The sequence below is a fragment of the Daucus carota genome, chromosome 1 (assembly GCF_001625215.2).
Source record: "Daucus carota subsp. sativus chromosome 1, DH1 v3.0, whole genome shotgun sequence".
In the NCBI taxonomy this organism is placed as follows: domain Eukaryota; kingdom Viridiplantae; phylum Streptophyta; class Magnoliopsida; order Apiales; family Apiaceae; genus Daucus; species Daucus carota.
Window position 1 is genome coordinate 44,190,917 of NC_030381.2, and position 15,515 is coordinate 44,206,431.

The window sequence follows — 15,515 nt, forward strand, 5'->3', positions numbered from 1 at the left end:
TTTTGTAGTCTGAAATCAAACAATCTTTTTATCATGATAAATAATATATTTAAAAAATATTAATATAGAATATCGATCCCAACTTTCTCATCAATATTTTCAACTACTGTATATATTTATTTACTTAATTTATACACATGAAAAATATTTTTTGTGCTTATTTGGGCAATTTTTTAATATTAAGTCACTTCCACGTCACGTCTCATTGTCTAAGTCATTTTTAATTCATCTTGGTGAAATCTTTTATATTATGTTAATTATAAAATTTCATCAATTTAGAATATTTTTTTTTATAATTTATATGTATGTTTTGACCCCATAGTGTAATATCAATGCTAATATATCATTTAAAAATGTATATAATTTATGATGACACATTAAAAACTAATTATAATAATTTCTTATATGATAAACTCTCTAAATTAGTAAACTTTATGATTTGAAGGATATCATTTAAAAGATTTTATTCATCATCGGTAAATAATTTCAAATAAAAATTGCAAGTATAGTATCAAAATACGGTTGGAAATATTTCCAGTGCCTTCTCAAATATTCAAAATGCAAGATATTAATCTGACCTGATTACCCATTTTAGTTCAAAATTAAATGATATTTAGGTTAATAAAAAATTAAACGTAAAATATTATATTTATGGTTTGAAAATGTTTTTGTAACCCAAAAACGGTTCTAGAATATTTGGCAACAAAACCACGAGCTGTCGACCAACAGTTATCACGAGTTCAACTAAATCCGGATTTTAACTATCGGAAGGTATCCAAATATCAAATAATTTGATTCGAGAAATTTGACCCTACTATACAACACGGCAAGGTCAGAGGAAACACGAGAAAAAGAGACGAGCCGCAATTTGTGTTATTACAAGCAAGCACGTCTTGTCCATCTAGTATCGACTACCGGGTCTTCTGTAGTTGAACGAGTCGACCTTGTGCTTGTGTTTTTTCTGGAAGACCCCTTGTGGTTGTGCTTATGAAATTGACATCCGATAACCAAATTTTGAAGTTTGGGTAGTTGATTCATTTCCTCCGAATCTTCATCAAAACAACGTGAATCTGCAAATAATTAAGCTCGTGTTCTTATGCACGTAATATAATAAAAATTATAAAAAATAAAATTAAACAGAAAAGAGTAAGGAAAGACATGTAAAGTCTACGTGAAATTATCTGTTTACAAGTTATTCGTGTGTTCATCGTGTGTATGGAACAACAGCTTCCTAGAATAAAGTGAATAATGATGCAGCGATGCAGGAGTTCTACTCCAACAAATTTTGTTTGTATCAACTCTAATCGTTAGAATGAATGTATATAGACAATGTAAAATTTGATGAATGAAGAATCTTTAGCTAAAATATGAGTTGATATTATAAAAATAAAAAATATAGTCAATCTCTTATAAAAATTCACTCCAATCATTTCCATCATTTGTCTATAATTTTAGCTAATATTTTATGAACGATTATATATGTTGAACTTCTATTGGCCGGTAAGAGATCTATCGAAAGATTACACATCATTTACTACCGCATGCTCACTGTTAAAAATTGTTGTCCTGTCAGAGAAAATGCTGGTAAACAAAGTGATGTTATTGATTTCAGATAATTGTTCGGTATTTTTTTTTTTATATTTGCTTATTTTGAGTTATAATATAAAAAAATAATTTTTTTGGTGAGTTTTAATAATGAAATTTGTATCAGTTTCCTGCAAAAGCTAAAACAGCTTTTCCAAAAACATGGGACGACCTGCTTTTTCAAAAAGCAATTTTTCAGTTAAAAACTCCTGTTCAGAAAAGCTGCTTTTAGATTTACCAAGCAGCTTTTCAGCAAAGAACTGTTGTTGTTGTTGTCTGCAACAGCAGCCCCAAACAGTACCCAAACTGATATATTTTATTTTATAACAATCTAAATATTAATAACATACGATTTTTAAATTATAATCAATTAATATACCCAACACCATCGAAGCAGAATATCTTGCAGGTTGAGCAAATTTTACCTAATATCTTAAAGATTTAATTTAGCCGACAGTTATAACCAACTCATCAGAGATACCTTAACATATTTATATATTTATGTAAAGTAGAAAGTAAAATATTTATTCATAAAAAGATAAGAATCACGTTTATAATTCAGAAAATCGAAGAACCAGACTAGAATTTGGAAATTCTCGTTTAAAATAAATTATTAAGCTTTTTTGTTATAGCGCGATAAAGCTGAAGAAAGTAGTACTAATCAGCAGGGTGCTGCGTCAGTGACACGTGTAAAAGACCCACTCACTCTGCATTTTGTTGCCGTTCGTTTTCTATTTGAAGTCATTGTAATCAAAATTAACTGATGAGCTACTGATTTATATCAAGATCTTTTAAATAAATAGAAACGTTTAAATAAATTAAAATAAATAAATTAACTAAGTTGATAAAATATTTCTACAAATAAATTAAAAATTAAACTCGAAAATTTTAGTAAAATCGACGCACCAACCCTACCTTATATTTTTATTTTTTCCCACTAGAAAAAGTGATATAATTATTAATTAAGATAGAAGTACCGAAAGAGGCAAGAGCTGCAGGTTGTTGTATAGTCCTATAAAGATAACAGAGACTGAGGTCATGGGCAAGTAAGTTTCACCAGTTTTTCTCTTACCACCTCATAATACAACTAGTTCCCTTTTGGATAAACTTGTCTAACTCATCATCTCTTTTAAGGCTTTCTTCAACAAGTATATTCTTCAGAATCACAAGATGGTGGTAGCTTTGGAAGCTCGAAATGGAAGGCATTTGCAGCGTTATTACAAAGGCAGTCGCCAAGTCGTGGGGTTTGTTCCCTCTTAATCTTTATCTTATGTCTTAACCTCAATTGGTTCATTATGTTGATCATTATTATTTTTCATTTCTTGTTTCACTTTGCGCTTGTGTGTGTGATTGTAATCAAGTATATCATGTTTTTTTAGTAATCAGCACATTTCTGTTTTTTTTTGTTTTTTTAATTTGGAATATTCCCTGTTTTAAAGAAAGAATCTAGCTTTTAAAAGGACCATGCTCCACTCTGAGGTCTTTCTTTTCAAAATAAGCGATCATACATCTATAAATCGGTGTTCGATGATATGGTCAAGTATCTGCTTATTATCGATCAGGGTTATGATTAAAACTATGAAAATTGGTATTTTTCATATAAAGAAATGCAACGGCATATTTGCATATTGATGCAAGAGCTTTGTACACCGTCATAAGGCTTTATTCGAGCATGTGAAGGTGGAAAATAACTGCGTCCTACGTAATGCAATAATTTTGCTTCTTTTTTGTTTTTTTTGTTAATTATTAACTTCTAATTATATGTGTCTGCAGATGTATACCATATAGAGTTGTAGAGAATGGAAAAGACTTTGAAGTATTAATGATTAGTTCACAAAGGAAAGGCAAGGGCATGCTGTTCCCCAAGGTACTTCCTTCATCAGTTGTATAATTTCCGCTATTAGCTTATAAATAATTGAATATGAATCTGGGTAGTTCAGTTATGGACATTGCTTTTTTTTCACTCGCATTATCTGCTTGTGTGTTATTAGGGAGGTTGGGAAAATGACGAATCTATTGAGGATGCGGCCTTGCGAGAGACAGAGGAAGAAGCTGGGGTGAAAGGCATTATTGAGGTTAGTTTGTCTTTCGAATGTTTTTTCTGGAACCAGTTCTGTTATTAATTGAAATATGGTTTTTCCAAGCATTAGATGAACTTCATATATGATCTAAAGCAAGGGCTAGGCTACTGCATACACCTGAGTAATCTGTCAAGGGTCCTTGGCGGCTCAATTGAAGATTGAAAAATGTTGTTTGTACTTTACTATAGAGCTAGAAATATCAGAACTAGTTAGCCTTTGAAGTGAAGTATCTCCCTCAACTAATTCATGCAGGATTTTTGCTATCATGATACTAATTATTGACTGAGGTTAATTATTTACAATGATATTAGAACAACTTAAAGGAAAATTTGAAGTGCCCACTCAAGGCCTGCCTAGAATCTACAATTATGTCCATGGTCCCTATGTTTAGGAGATCCATTCATTGCCCTATCTCCTTCCCGTGCTTTTTGGTACATGGAAAAACATGTTTATTATAAAGATATGTGAACACATAATACTAAAATAATTCTTTTACATGTTGATATATTTACAACAAGAATGGTCAAGAAGAATTTAGTGGAACTAAGAGTTCTTGCTTTGTGGGACACTTATATAACTTATAATGTGCAAGCGAAGGAGGTTTACTATATTTTCCATGAATCTAACAATAATAACCATGGCACCGCAGAAGAAATTAGGAAATTGGATTTTCAAAAGCAACGGAAGTGATGTTTATCATGAGGGACACATGTTTCCTTTATGTGTTGAGGAACAACTGGATTCATGGCCTGAGAAAGACATTCGTAGCAGAGAATGGGTAAGTTTAAATACTCTATGTTGCGATCTCCTTCTACTGGAGTTTGTTTTCTCTAACAACATTTTTAATCGTAAATGCAATGTTTATCCATACAGATGAGCGCCTCTGATGCTAAAAAAGTTTGCCAACAGTGGTGGATGAAAGCAGCTCTGGATTTATTAGTAGACCGTTTCACATCTCCACAGAAGCAAGAGTTGGATGCTGCCCTATAATTTATAAGAATCTCCCAACTTGTAAATAGTTTACTGTTGTCCACTCTTAAAGATATTCGGGGTAATGGTTAATTGCAGAAATTTAATACCTAGACATCCTTATTTTCCCAAGCAACCTTCATCATCTTGTTTTCTAGAGGGTATAGGGAGATCTGTTAAGGTTCATATGCTAGAGAGATGAGAACATATAGAAGAAAAAAAACTGAGGGGGCCTGCAGAGTAAGTTTATATTCGTCTTAGTGTTTGTATCTTCTAGGGCCGTACAAATAATTCGCTTAACCGCGTCAACTACTCGCGCCACTCGCAACCGAATTGTATTTTGCAAATAATCGTAAAAATCGAATTGCATTTTAGGGATAATCGTAAAATACAATTTGATTGCGAATTGATTGTTGTGCAAACCACGTATTTGCGAGTTGGCTGATGATTTGATTTTAAAAAATCACAAAAACTAAATCGCAAATTGATATATATATAAATATAATATATAATTTACAAATATTAAAAAATAAGATATATATATTGATTATACTCTAATTCATGTCTATGTTTCCTCAACTTTATCACATAAAATTTATGAACGGGCTTAATACCCTTTTAACCCTCAATGTTTGGGTATGTGTACCGATGCGGCCTCAATATTTTATCTCGGCCGATTCAACTTTCTAAGTATCTGATATGTTCCGATTAGCCCTTTACCGGTATAAAGCCAAAAAACAGTATATAATGAAAGGTAAACTTGACAATTACTATTGAAGATAAAATTTGCTCATTCTTTTAAACCATCAAAGAATACTATATTAGATGTTCCTTTAATCTCTAAAGAATGCATTAGAATACATTAGATGTTCCTTTTAACTCTCAATATTTAATGTCACTTTAACCCTCACGAGTGTGAAATGTCATGGTTGTTCATCCGTTATACTCCTTCCGTTTCAAATTATATGTTCACTTTAAAAAAAATCACACAGTTTAAGAAAAGTGTATTGTGAGAAAAAAGAGGTGTATTAAGTTATTAATTGAACATAATATATGGTGTATAGTAGATCTTGGAAATATAAATTAGTAATATGTGAAGGAGAGTTGATTTTGAAAATATAAATTTACATTAAGAGTTGAAGTGGACAAATATTTTGAAACAATTTTTTTTCTTCTAAAGTGGACATGTATTTTGAAACGGAGGGAGTATACCCTTTTTTTTTGGTATGAGGACTAATCGGAACATATCAGATTCTTAGAGGGTTGAATCGGTCGAGTTAAAATATTGAGGTCATATTGGTGCATCCCCAAACATTAAGGGTTAAAAAAGCATTTAGCCGTTATGATAATATATTAGACATAAGCTTGTACTATATTAGTGCATTAGCTTACTATTCTCATAGGGACTGGTTATTTAATAATTATATCTAATTATCTATATTGTTTTTTTTTTTGTTCTGGAATAGACTAATTGACATATGTGATTTACACCTAACTCACCATATGTATAGAAATATAATTTGTATATGAGTTGGAATCGAATATGAATCAAGGATCATTATCGGATATTCATATAAGATCGTAATATAATATCTAATCTCAGTGGATACATAGTACTCATATCCGAGATCATAATTTATTTGTATTTAATCTTTCCGTCAGATTTGAATCATTTTCAATATGTTATATTTTCAAGACTGATATACGCCGAGATACTGGATATTCCAAATCGATTCAACGAATTATCCTACAAGTAAGAGTTTATAACGCAACCGCGTATCAAGTATTTTACATATATATATGCAAGTGTTGTATCCTCTAAAAGCGTATTTTACTCGCTAATTTGTTCATAAATGAAAGATCACCTTCCAATTACTGTACTAGGACTAGGAGAAAGAGATCGTTTTCTCTGTCGTTGAACAATTATTGTTGTAGGGATCATGAAAAAGGAATCTGTGGCTCCAATCTCTTACAAGGGCGCGTCCTGGAACATCCTGAGGAAATTTCCCTGGCCACTTGTGGTCGTAGTTTACTGCATGTCTTGTAGTAATTGTTTCTATAGTAGATTTAGAAAAAAAACTGGGGGTGGAGTTGGGGGGAGTCCTTCTCAACTCGTTTGTTTCGATTTAAAGTGGTAGATAAAACGTCACGGAATAGGATGTCTTGTCTTATGCATATCTGATCTATAGACATTTCATGAGTAATTTTGTAATCATAGGTCTAACTTTATATAAATGAAGTGTTATACTGAGATTTTTATTATTTTTATTTATGATTTTCTGATGAGATGAATCTAATAATTTTCATGAAAAAAGAAGTTTGGAAATTTCGGAAACCATATATATTCTGCAATAACAACATGGTTTGCATAATAATCAAATTTGCAATGACTTGTGATGATATTTTTCTTAACGATATGAATGGATGTGCAATTTTGTCAATATATAAGGAGATAATATTTTTCAAGAATATGTAAGCTGTAGAATATTGATTTCTTATATGTAGAATTGTATATTTACTTATTTTCATGTGATGACTATGCATAATTGAATTTTACTAAACGATTAAATAAAATGAATTTGAGGCGTGCAAATAAATCAATAGTTGCAGATAAATAAATCAATAGTTGTAGAATAGTGCAAATAAATAAATAAAAATATTTGCTTGGGCCTCTTGTGCCAGGGAAATGAAAGGTTTTGTAAGTTGCAAATACGGTATTCGTTTGGGCCTGTAATAAAATTTATATAGTAAGACTGTGGGAGCTAGTTCCGCTTTTTAACCGAAGAGGACTGTGATCGGCGGACACATTGTTGTTGTTTCTTTTGTTGTCCCAACTTTGAAGCCCAGGCCCTTTCTTGGTTCTACCTTTTCTCTTGTATTTATAAAAAATTAGGCATTTAGCATATAGCTGAAGTTGCCAAGTTTCAATGTGGATCAGGTTTTTCTCGACTTGTAACATTAGCGGTTCTTAAGATTGCTGATTAACTTGAGGAAAAATGTTTTATATCGAAAGAAAATGCGTGCATGTTTTTCAGAATTTTATACTAAGGGTAGCGGTCCATATCCATTAATGGCCGTGGAACACTTAGGTAACACACAGATTTTGAGCCGTTGGATGCATATCCAGCAGTCAGGATCATATTAAAATTTTAATATGTCCGGCGTTTTTTTAGCGCTGGATGGGGATTAATTAATAATTATTACTTATCTGAACATTAGGCGAATCTAGTCCGCGTCTTATTGATCACTGATCAACGTCTTGCAGAGTTTACCTGAATATGTTATATGTAGAAGACGAGCTATCAATAGTCCTGGATCGATCGTGGAGGACATAAAGCTAGAATATAAATCAGAACAACATTAATACAGTAATACGGGTGCCAGATTTGGTCAGCTATAACGAAGACCACCCCTGCAATTAATAAGTATTTAATTAGAGTTTTACATTTGTATAACTAACTTTGATGGACCTGGTTTATTATTGTATAGACTAGGTGAATAATGTAGACACTCATCACACACATACACGCCTCAATCTTACTTTAACTTCATGCATTAGAAAATTTTTCTTTGCGTGATACTCGGAAATCAATTGCTAAACCAGTATGCCGTTAATATAATCGGATCCGAAAATTTTTGTACAGATGTGTAGACATTGTTTTGCATACTGCACTACTCAAGTACACTGAAATATCTTTATTAGCTTAAAATGAGGGCGATATACACTTGCAGTGACAATGAAATATGCTATAATATTGACAATTGACCAGCCTCTACCTTTGGCCTTGATTGTGTAGTGTGTGCATCAGACACTCGATTCTGTTCCTCTTGTTTTAGATATAGGATACCACTTAATACAACGGTTCGGTTCTGTTCGATTTCAGGATATTAGTGATGTAAAACGCAGCCGGAGTACAAAATTATACGTGGAGGATAAGATATACGCAATCTTATAATTGCCTAAGCATGTACGAAGACAGTGAGATGTAGAAGCACGTTAACACCATAAAAACTCTGGAGTTTGGTTACATTCATCCGGCTGGTTAAAGTAGGTGTGAGCTAGCAGGAATAAATGGACAATGGAATTACATATTACTTTCACCTTTCATTTATTTTTCCCCCATTAATTTTATCTATTTTATCTATCTTTCCAACTTCTTTTCGAGTGTCGGTGGGGAGAGTCGGTGATGTAAATTTGGTTACTCGACTCGGGAAGAAATATAAATCTGGTTCACCGAACACGTCAAAATAATCTATTTAGATCATAGGTAAGCCTACATTATCGAAACTTATTTTATTTTCAACGAATAAATTGAGCGATGCATATATAATACCAAATTGCAGCGTGATAGTAGTTTTGTATTGAAAAATGACGATGAAATAATTAATTAGGATGAAAAACGGGACCACAAAATAAAAAACAAAGGCGGTGGTAGGAGATCCAGGCTACCCATGTTCTACTAGCAACGGTCTGATGATGGTAGGCATATATATAATTTTGCGTTGAATCTTACAGCTGGAATGTGTGTGTGGATTTATATGTGATTAGGAGTAAGTGTTGTAGAGAGTATAATAAATCTTTTGTGCTGTCACGGTCTTTAACATTTGGGAGACAATGGCGTTGGCTAGGGCCATGGCAGCACGACCATAAAATCCTTCACTCATTATACTGCCAATTGTATAGATACCCTGTACTCGCTCATAGTACTGCCAGATTTTAGTCTAATTAAGTGAGAATTAAAGTTTTAGTATTTGTTAGAACAAGTCTAATGTTAAAATTAAAATTAAAATAGATGTAACAATTGTTATAATATAAAATCGAAAAAATACATATTAATATTAAAATAATTTTCATACTCTGATGTATGGTTTTAAAATAAAACCAAATAGATGTAAAATATAAACATAAGTACAAAAAATTAAATTAAAATTGTTTTTGTATTCGTTTTCTTTTAAATTATCATTTACATTGTCAATGTGACAATTATATCTATACTTGATTCTATATTTAGAATCAAGTATAGCATTTTTCAATTTTATCATCTCATATAGCATTGTATTGGAGTGTTAAGTTTTATAAATGATGCTATATTATAAAAATAGCACATTCTATAGGATTGCATTAGATTTGCTCTTAGTAACTTAGTATTCATCCAGAAGAATTCATTAGCACGATCTTGACTTAAAAAAAGGTTTATTACTTATAAATTGAAATTATTTATAAGAAAAATAAGTTTTACAGAGATTTTGAGTGTTATGGTGTTATGCTTTAAGAAAAAGGTTCAGCTCAGTAATTGACAAATGCATTTGCGATAAAGATCATGGTCACTCATCAATCAAAGTACCTATTGGAGTTTGATATCTCCGTTTTAGATCATTGTCACCATCATCATCGACAAAACAGAACTCTTTAGGTAAGTACTATGTGAAGAGAGTCATGAGCTAAGATATTAGAGCAAGTCCAGTAGTGTCCTAGTTGGAATCTCAAATGTAATATAAAATATGATGTTTTAGTGATTTAGGACATATTTATCTTAGTTCAACTCTAACAATGTGCCTTATTTTAATATATGTTTAATATTTTAATATTAAAGATTGTCTTTCATAATTAAAGCACAATACAAAGTAGAGAAAAAGAGAGTGGGTATAAAATTTTATATTAAAACATATAATAGGGCAAGGAGGGAGGTGGCCTGTTAATAAGACTTGAAGAGATTGTACTATAAGGCATCACTACTGATATCGTTGGATCAACATTTTTCATCAAATGCCTTAAATAATGAGTTAGGACAAGTTATAATAGCAAGTCCCACAATGTCTTAAATTGATATCCTAACTTAAAATTTGAGACATTTGGATGAAATGTGTGCTCCAACAATGTTCTAGTCGTGCCTTAAATCACCAGGACATCCAAAAAGTGCCTTATTTTTGCGCAATTGCTAAGCATGTCCAAAACCAATTTTCTCAATAAAATATTAACCTCCCACCATTTCAATGCATTTCTCTTCTCCTACTTTTTCACTTCCCTCCAATACTAATTCAAATAAATTATTAGTTTAATAATAAAGCACAATTATAAGGCATGTCATTAGAGTTCATGTATCAAAAATATATCCTAGATCACTAAGACACTATTTTTTATTATATTTATAAGACACTTGTTAGAACATTGTTGGACTTGCTCTAAGACATCTCTTGGATTAACACTTATATTAATATTATATAATAACACAATATTTTTATTTATTGTGTACTAAGCCGGGGGTCTTCACGGAAGGCTTGCTCCTTATATTAATATTATTATTTTTAATAATATTTAAAAATTAATATAATATCTTCATTTAATTTTTTTCGAAGACACTAATTTAAGCTGGGATATCACATTAAAATATCCCCATTCTCATCAAAAATTGTTAAATTACTACCTGATTTTCATGACAACTCATTTAAATCATCATAACCATTATATATCACTCTATTATATATCAAAAATATATTAATGAAAAAAAGAACAAACACCTAATGCGTTTGCTACAAATTTTTTATATCTATTTTTTGTAATTTTTGATTTTAAGTCTGTTTTTTAATTTATGTGATTCACACATCTACTAATTAGGATTCGTTTAAGTTTTCGGTTAATTACTTTTCAAATTTTGAAACAATGAGGTATTTAGAAATTTAAAATTCATATGTTTTATCCTTCCCCGCATTAGTTATCATGATTTCATGAAATATATTATTAATTTCAATATAAAATTTGGCTTATAAGTAATTAATATGTGAAATAAAAGTTCATATTTATTTTTGGAGATATGTAAAGTAGATGAATCAATTATTATATGGAATAAAAACCGACAAGTATTGCGATATACAATGTTTTCCAAAATCGATTTGTATTACGAGATAGTCCCACAAAATATATTTTCTTTGGGTTGTCTGTTTGATAAAAAAAAGATAGCAATAGAAAAAAAAAACAATATTAAAATTTATACTTTCACTTGATTACTCCTATAATATTACAGAACAGACATATTTCTAAGAAAAAAAATATCTTATGCAAAATTAAATTGTCAAACACGTGCTTCCTTAAGTTAATACACGAAAATGGCTTTAAAAGAAGAAGTTAATACACGAAAATAAGTAAAACACCCCTCTTTCCATACTTTAGCTGTACTTACCTTGTAGCTAAACATTAACCTTAATTACTCCTGCTGGTACCATGTAAAGAAGATATACACATACATTGTCCAAAATTTGATATAGAAGTTTCCCAATCATCTTCCACAAAATCACAGCACATTTCCAAAACATCCTCCCAATAGAATCTTAACCTTTACCACCAACTATTGCATCACCATATATTTAACCAATTATAAATCGATCCTCTCTTAAAAAAAACACTCTGCTCATCATCTTCTCCAATCTCCATTCTATAATCATATCACACAAAACCAGATGCAACCCACTTCATAACTCTCCAAATCACCATCTGGGTACTCATTAAAATCTCCTTTTGACAATGTCGCTTTCTCACTTGTTTTCCGGCGCCGCCGGCGTGTTTTTTCTTGTATCTCTCTTCGCCGCCGTTAATTCTGACCTTGCCGCCGATAAAGCAGTGCTGCTAGCCCTCCGGGCGGCCGTTGGTGGCAGAACCCTTCTGTGGAATACCTCAGAATCATCTCCTTGTAAATGGGTCGGAGTTTATTGCCAATCGGATCGGATTCTGGAGCTTCATATACCCGGAATGGGTCTTTCCGGGAAGTTACCGGAGAATACACTCGGGAACTTGACTCACCTGAACACATTGAGTCTTAGGTATAATGCGCTTACGGGCTCACTTCCTTCAGATTTGTCGTCGTTGAGTAATCTTCGAAATCTTTATTTGCAATCGAATCTTTTTTCAGGGGAGATACCTAGTAGTATATTTAGTTTGACGAATTTGGTGAGGCTAAATTTGGCTTCGAATAATTTTTCGGGGGAGATTTCGAGTGATTTTAATAAGTTGAATCGGTTAGGTACATTGTATTTGGAGAAAAATAGTCTTAGTGGGGAAATTCCTAATCTTGATTTGCCTGGTTTAGTTCAGTTCAATGTGTCTGATAATTTGTTGAGTGGTGAAATTCCGGCTAAGCTTAGGAGTAAGCCAGAGAGTGCGTTTGTCGGGAATGCTGCATTGTGTGGAGGGCCTCTTAAGTCTTGTGATGGGAGTGAGGGGAGTGATGATAAGAAGAGTGATAAGCTTTCTGGTGGTGCGATTGCAGGGATTGTAGTTGGATCTATTGTTGCGCTTTTGGTGATTTTGTTGATCTTGTTTTTTGTATGTTGTAGAAAGCGTGCTAAGAAAGATGAAGTTAAGAATGAGGTTAGGGCGGTTAAGGAAAGTGAAGCTGTTGAAGTTCGTACTGAAAAACCGGCTGAGAATGAAGGTAATTTGGGTCATGCTGTTGATTTGAAGGATAAAGGAGAGGCTAAGGTAAGCGGGGGGAAGAAATTGGTGTTTTTTGGGGCACAAGCGAAGGGGTTTGATTTAGAAGGACTTTTGAGGGCTTCTGCTGAGGTTTTAGGCAAAGGGACATTCGGGACTGCGTATAAGGCGGTTTTGGAGACGGGAGTGGTGGTGGCCGTGAAAAGGTTGCGAGAAGTGGCTGTGTCGGAGAAAGAATACCGGGAAAAGATTGAAGGTGTTGGGAAAATGGATCATGAAAATTTGGTGCGTTTAAGAGCTTACTTTTACAGTGCGGAAGAGAATCTACTTGTTTATGATTACATGCCTATGGGAAGTTTATCTGCACTTCTGCATGGTGAGCCAACATTCTTGCAATTAAGTTTTGATTTTGCTATCTGTTTACCTTTTGATTATATTCTTGCTTGTGTAGTGATTTTTGATGCTATCATGTTTACATTTCGATGTATGAATTGCTTCATCATGTGTTATTTGGCATGCTTAACATAATATATATAATTAATTACAATTCATTGTTGATATAATGTGTTATGAATTTGTTGTGATTGATACATTACTTTCAAGCACAGATGCTTTAATGTGAATGTGACAATGACATGAATTGTAATGGGCCAAGTGTGGGTCTCTCGTGCAAGATTGAGAGATTAGAGATGAGATTGAACTCACATGGGTTTTGTTCTATTTGTTTCTTTTGCATTATTTGATTGAAGTTGTAGATATATCCATTTAAGTTCATACATAGAGGTCACTTTAAAGCATTTGGTTGTGACACAAGTTGTGAAGTGTGAGTGTGGAATGGTGCTACATTAGTATGTTCAATATAATCTTCATATATTTTCTGATTGCTTTGGTTCAATCTTTAGATGCTATGACAAATAATGTCCGTTTAGTGGCTTTTTAGTATATAACGCGGATTTTTGTTGTATCCATTAAGAAGGATACAAATTGTAGGTATTACAGGTGAGGATGTCAGAAATGATTGATTGTAGCACTCTCTTGTACTTATGCAGTAAAGAAGTGTTTAACAGCAGACGCTGATCTTTTCTGTTATATAGTGGAATTCTTGATCTAGCTTTATTTTGTAATCCTGTTGTATATTTGTTTCACGTTCACAGGAAACAGAGGTGCAGGCAGGACTCCCTTAAACTGGGAAACACGATCAGCAATTGCGCTTGGCGCTGCCCGTGGTATTGCATACATCCACTCTCAAGGGTCTACAGTCTCCCATGGAAACATTAAATCATCAAATGTCCTTCTCACTACGTCATATGAGGCTCGGGTTTCTGACTTTGGCCTCGCTCAATTGGTCGGACGTAATAACAGTCCCAACCGTCTTGATGGTTATCGGGCACCAGAGGTAACGGATCATCGAAAGGTCTCCCAGAAAGCAGATGTCTACAGTTTTGGTGTATTGCTACTGGAGCTCCTAACAGGTAAAGCCCCCACCCACGCCCTCTTGAACGAAGAAGGCGTGGACCTCCCAAGGTGGGTACAATCTGTTGTCAGGGAAGAATGGACATCTGAGGTTTTTGATCTTGAGCTCCTTAGGTACCAAAACGTCGAGGAGGACATGGTTCAGCTTTTACAGCTAGCCATCGACTGTTCTGGTCAGTATCCTGACAACCGTCCCTCAATGAACGAGGTATCACAGAAAATCGAAGAGCTTTGTCTCTCAAGTTCACAACAAGACCCACAAAACGACACAATCGATACGGATTCAAATGCACCACCGTCTTCAGGTGCAGTCTAAAAGTCGATTATCATTCTTTAAATGTTTTCTTTTGATTTATTCGGAGATATTTATTTTAAAGTGGGAATTGTTTCAACTGTGAATCTTTCTTTCTGGCACACATTGTTCTCCTTTGTTGATTATTTCACACTGTAATTCTTAAAGTAGCATAGTATTCTTTCTGGTTCATTGAAGTGTGTATAACTTTTCTAGTTCTTGTGCTTGGTTGTAGAGCCCTGTAAGTACTTTATTCTTCTTTTCTTGATGTTTCAACTTTAGCTTTTGCTTTCTATCCAGTCTTCATTTTTGGCGCAAATCAGTTGTTATATGAGTAATACAGTATTCTTAATACAAATTAGGGTCTTAATAGAATTTAGTATTCTAAATAATGTAAACAAGATCTGAGCTTTAAATGTGCGTGTTAGCGTGCCTGCACGTTACTATGTCCTGTGAACTGTGATGTTGAAATAGTGATTATGTAATACCAACTAACAGCAGCCCATGTGAGGGCTACTCCTTGTGAAGTATATTTTAAATATTTATATATCATGTTGACATTAAACTATTATACTATATTTTGTTTCCATCAGCATTTTGGAGTTTTTTTGTAAATAGTTGTCAAATTTGTCTTTGAATACAAACATCCAACACAGAAATGCAAAGAACAAAGTTCTGCCAAGTGTTTCAG

The 15,515-nt window shown here is 33.0% G+C and overlaps 2 protein-coding genes across 3 annotated transcripts; both read left to right on the forward strand.

Moving 5' to 3' along the window:
- Positions 1-2,530: 2,530 nt before the first annotated feature.
- Positions 2,531-4,770, forward strand: LOC108211186 (nudix hydrolase 17, mitochondrial). 2 transcript variants are annotated; one of them, XM_017382716.2, is made up of 6 exons: positions 2,531-2,630; positions 2,719-2,828; positions 3,358-3,451; positions 3,576-3,659; positions 4,315-4,443; positions 4,539-4,770. In XM_017382716.2, exons 2-6 carry the CDS (start codon positions 2,755-2,757, stop codon positions 4,653-4,655), a joined length of 498 nt encoding a protein of 165 aa, XP_017238205.1. In that variant the 5' UTR covers positions 2,531-2,630; positions 2,719-2,754; the 3' UTR covers positions 4,656-4,770. The 2 variants fall into 2 exon arrangements, with proteins under 2 accessions (XP_017238205.1, XP_063941710.1); XM_064085640.1 differs by lacking the exon at positions 2,531-2,630 and having other exon boundaries at positions 2,637-2,828.
- A 7,155-nt stretch (positions 4,771-11,925) lies between these two features.
- Positions 11,926-15,117, forward strand: LOC108203147 (probable inactive receptor kinase At1g48480). The gene is made up of 2 exons (XM_017371910.2): positions 11,926-13,435; positions 14,214-15,117. The coding sequence occupies exons 1-2, from the start codon at positions 12,154-12,156 to the stop codon at positions 14,846-14,848; spliced, it is 1,917 nt and encodes a 638-aa protein (XP_017227399.1). The 5' UTR covers positions 11,926-12,153; the 3' UTR covers positions 14,849-15,117.
- The last annotated feature ends 398 nt before the right edge of the window (positions 15,118-15,515 follow it).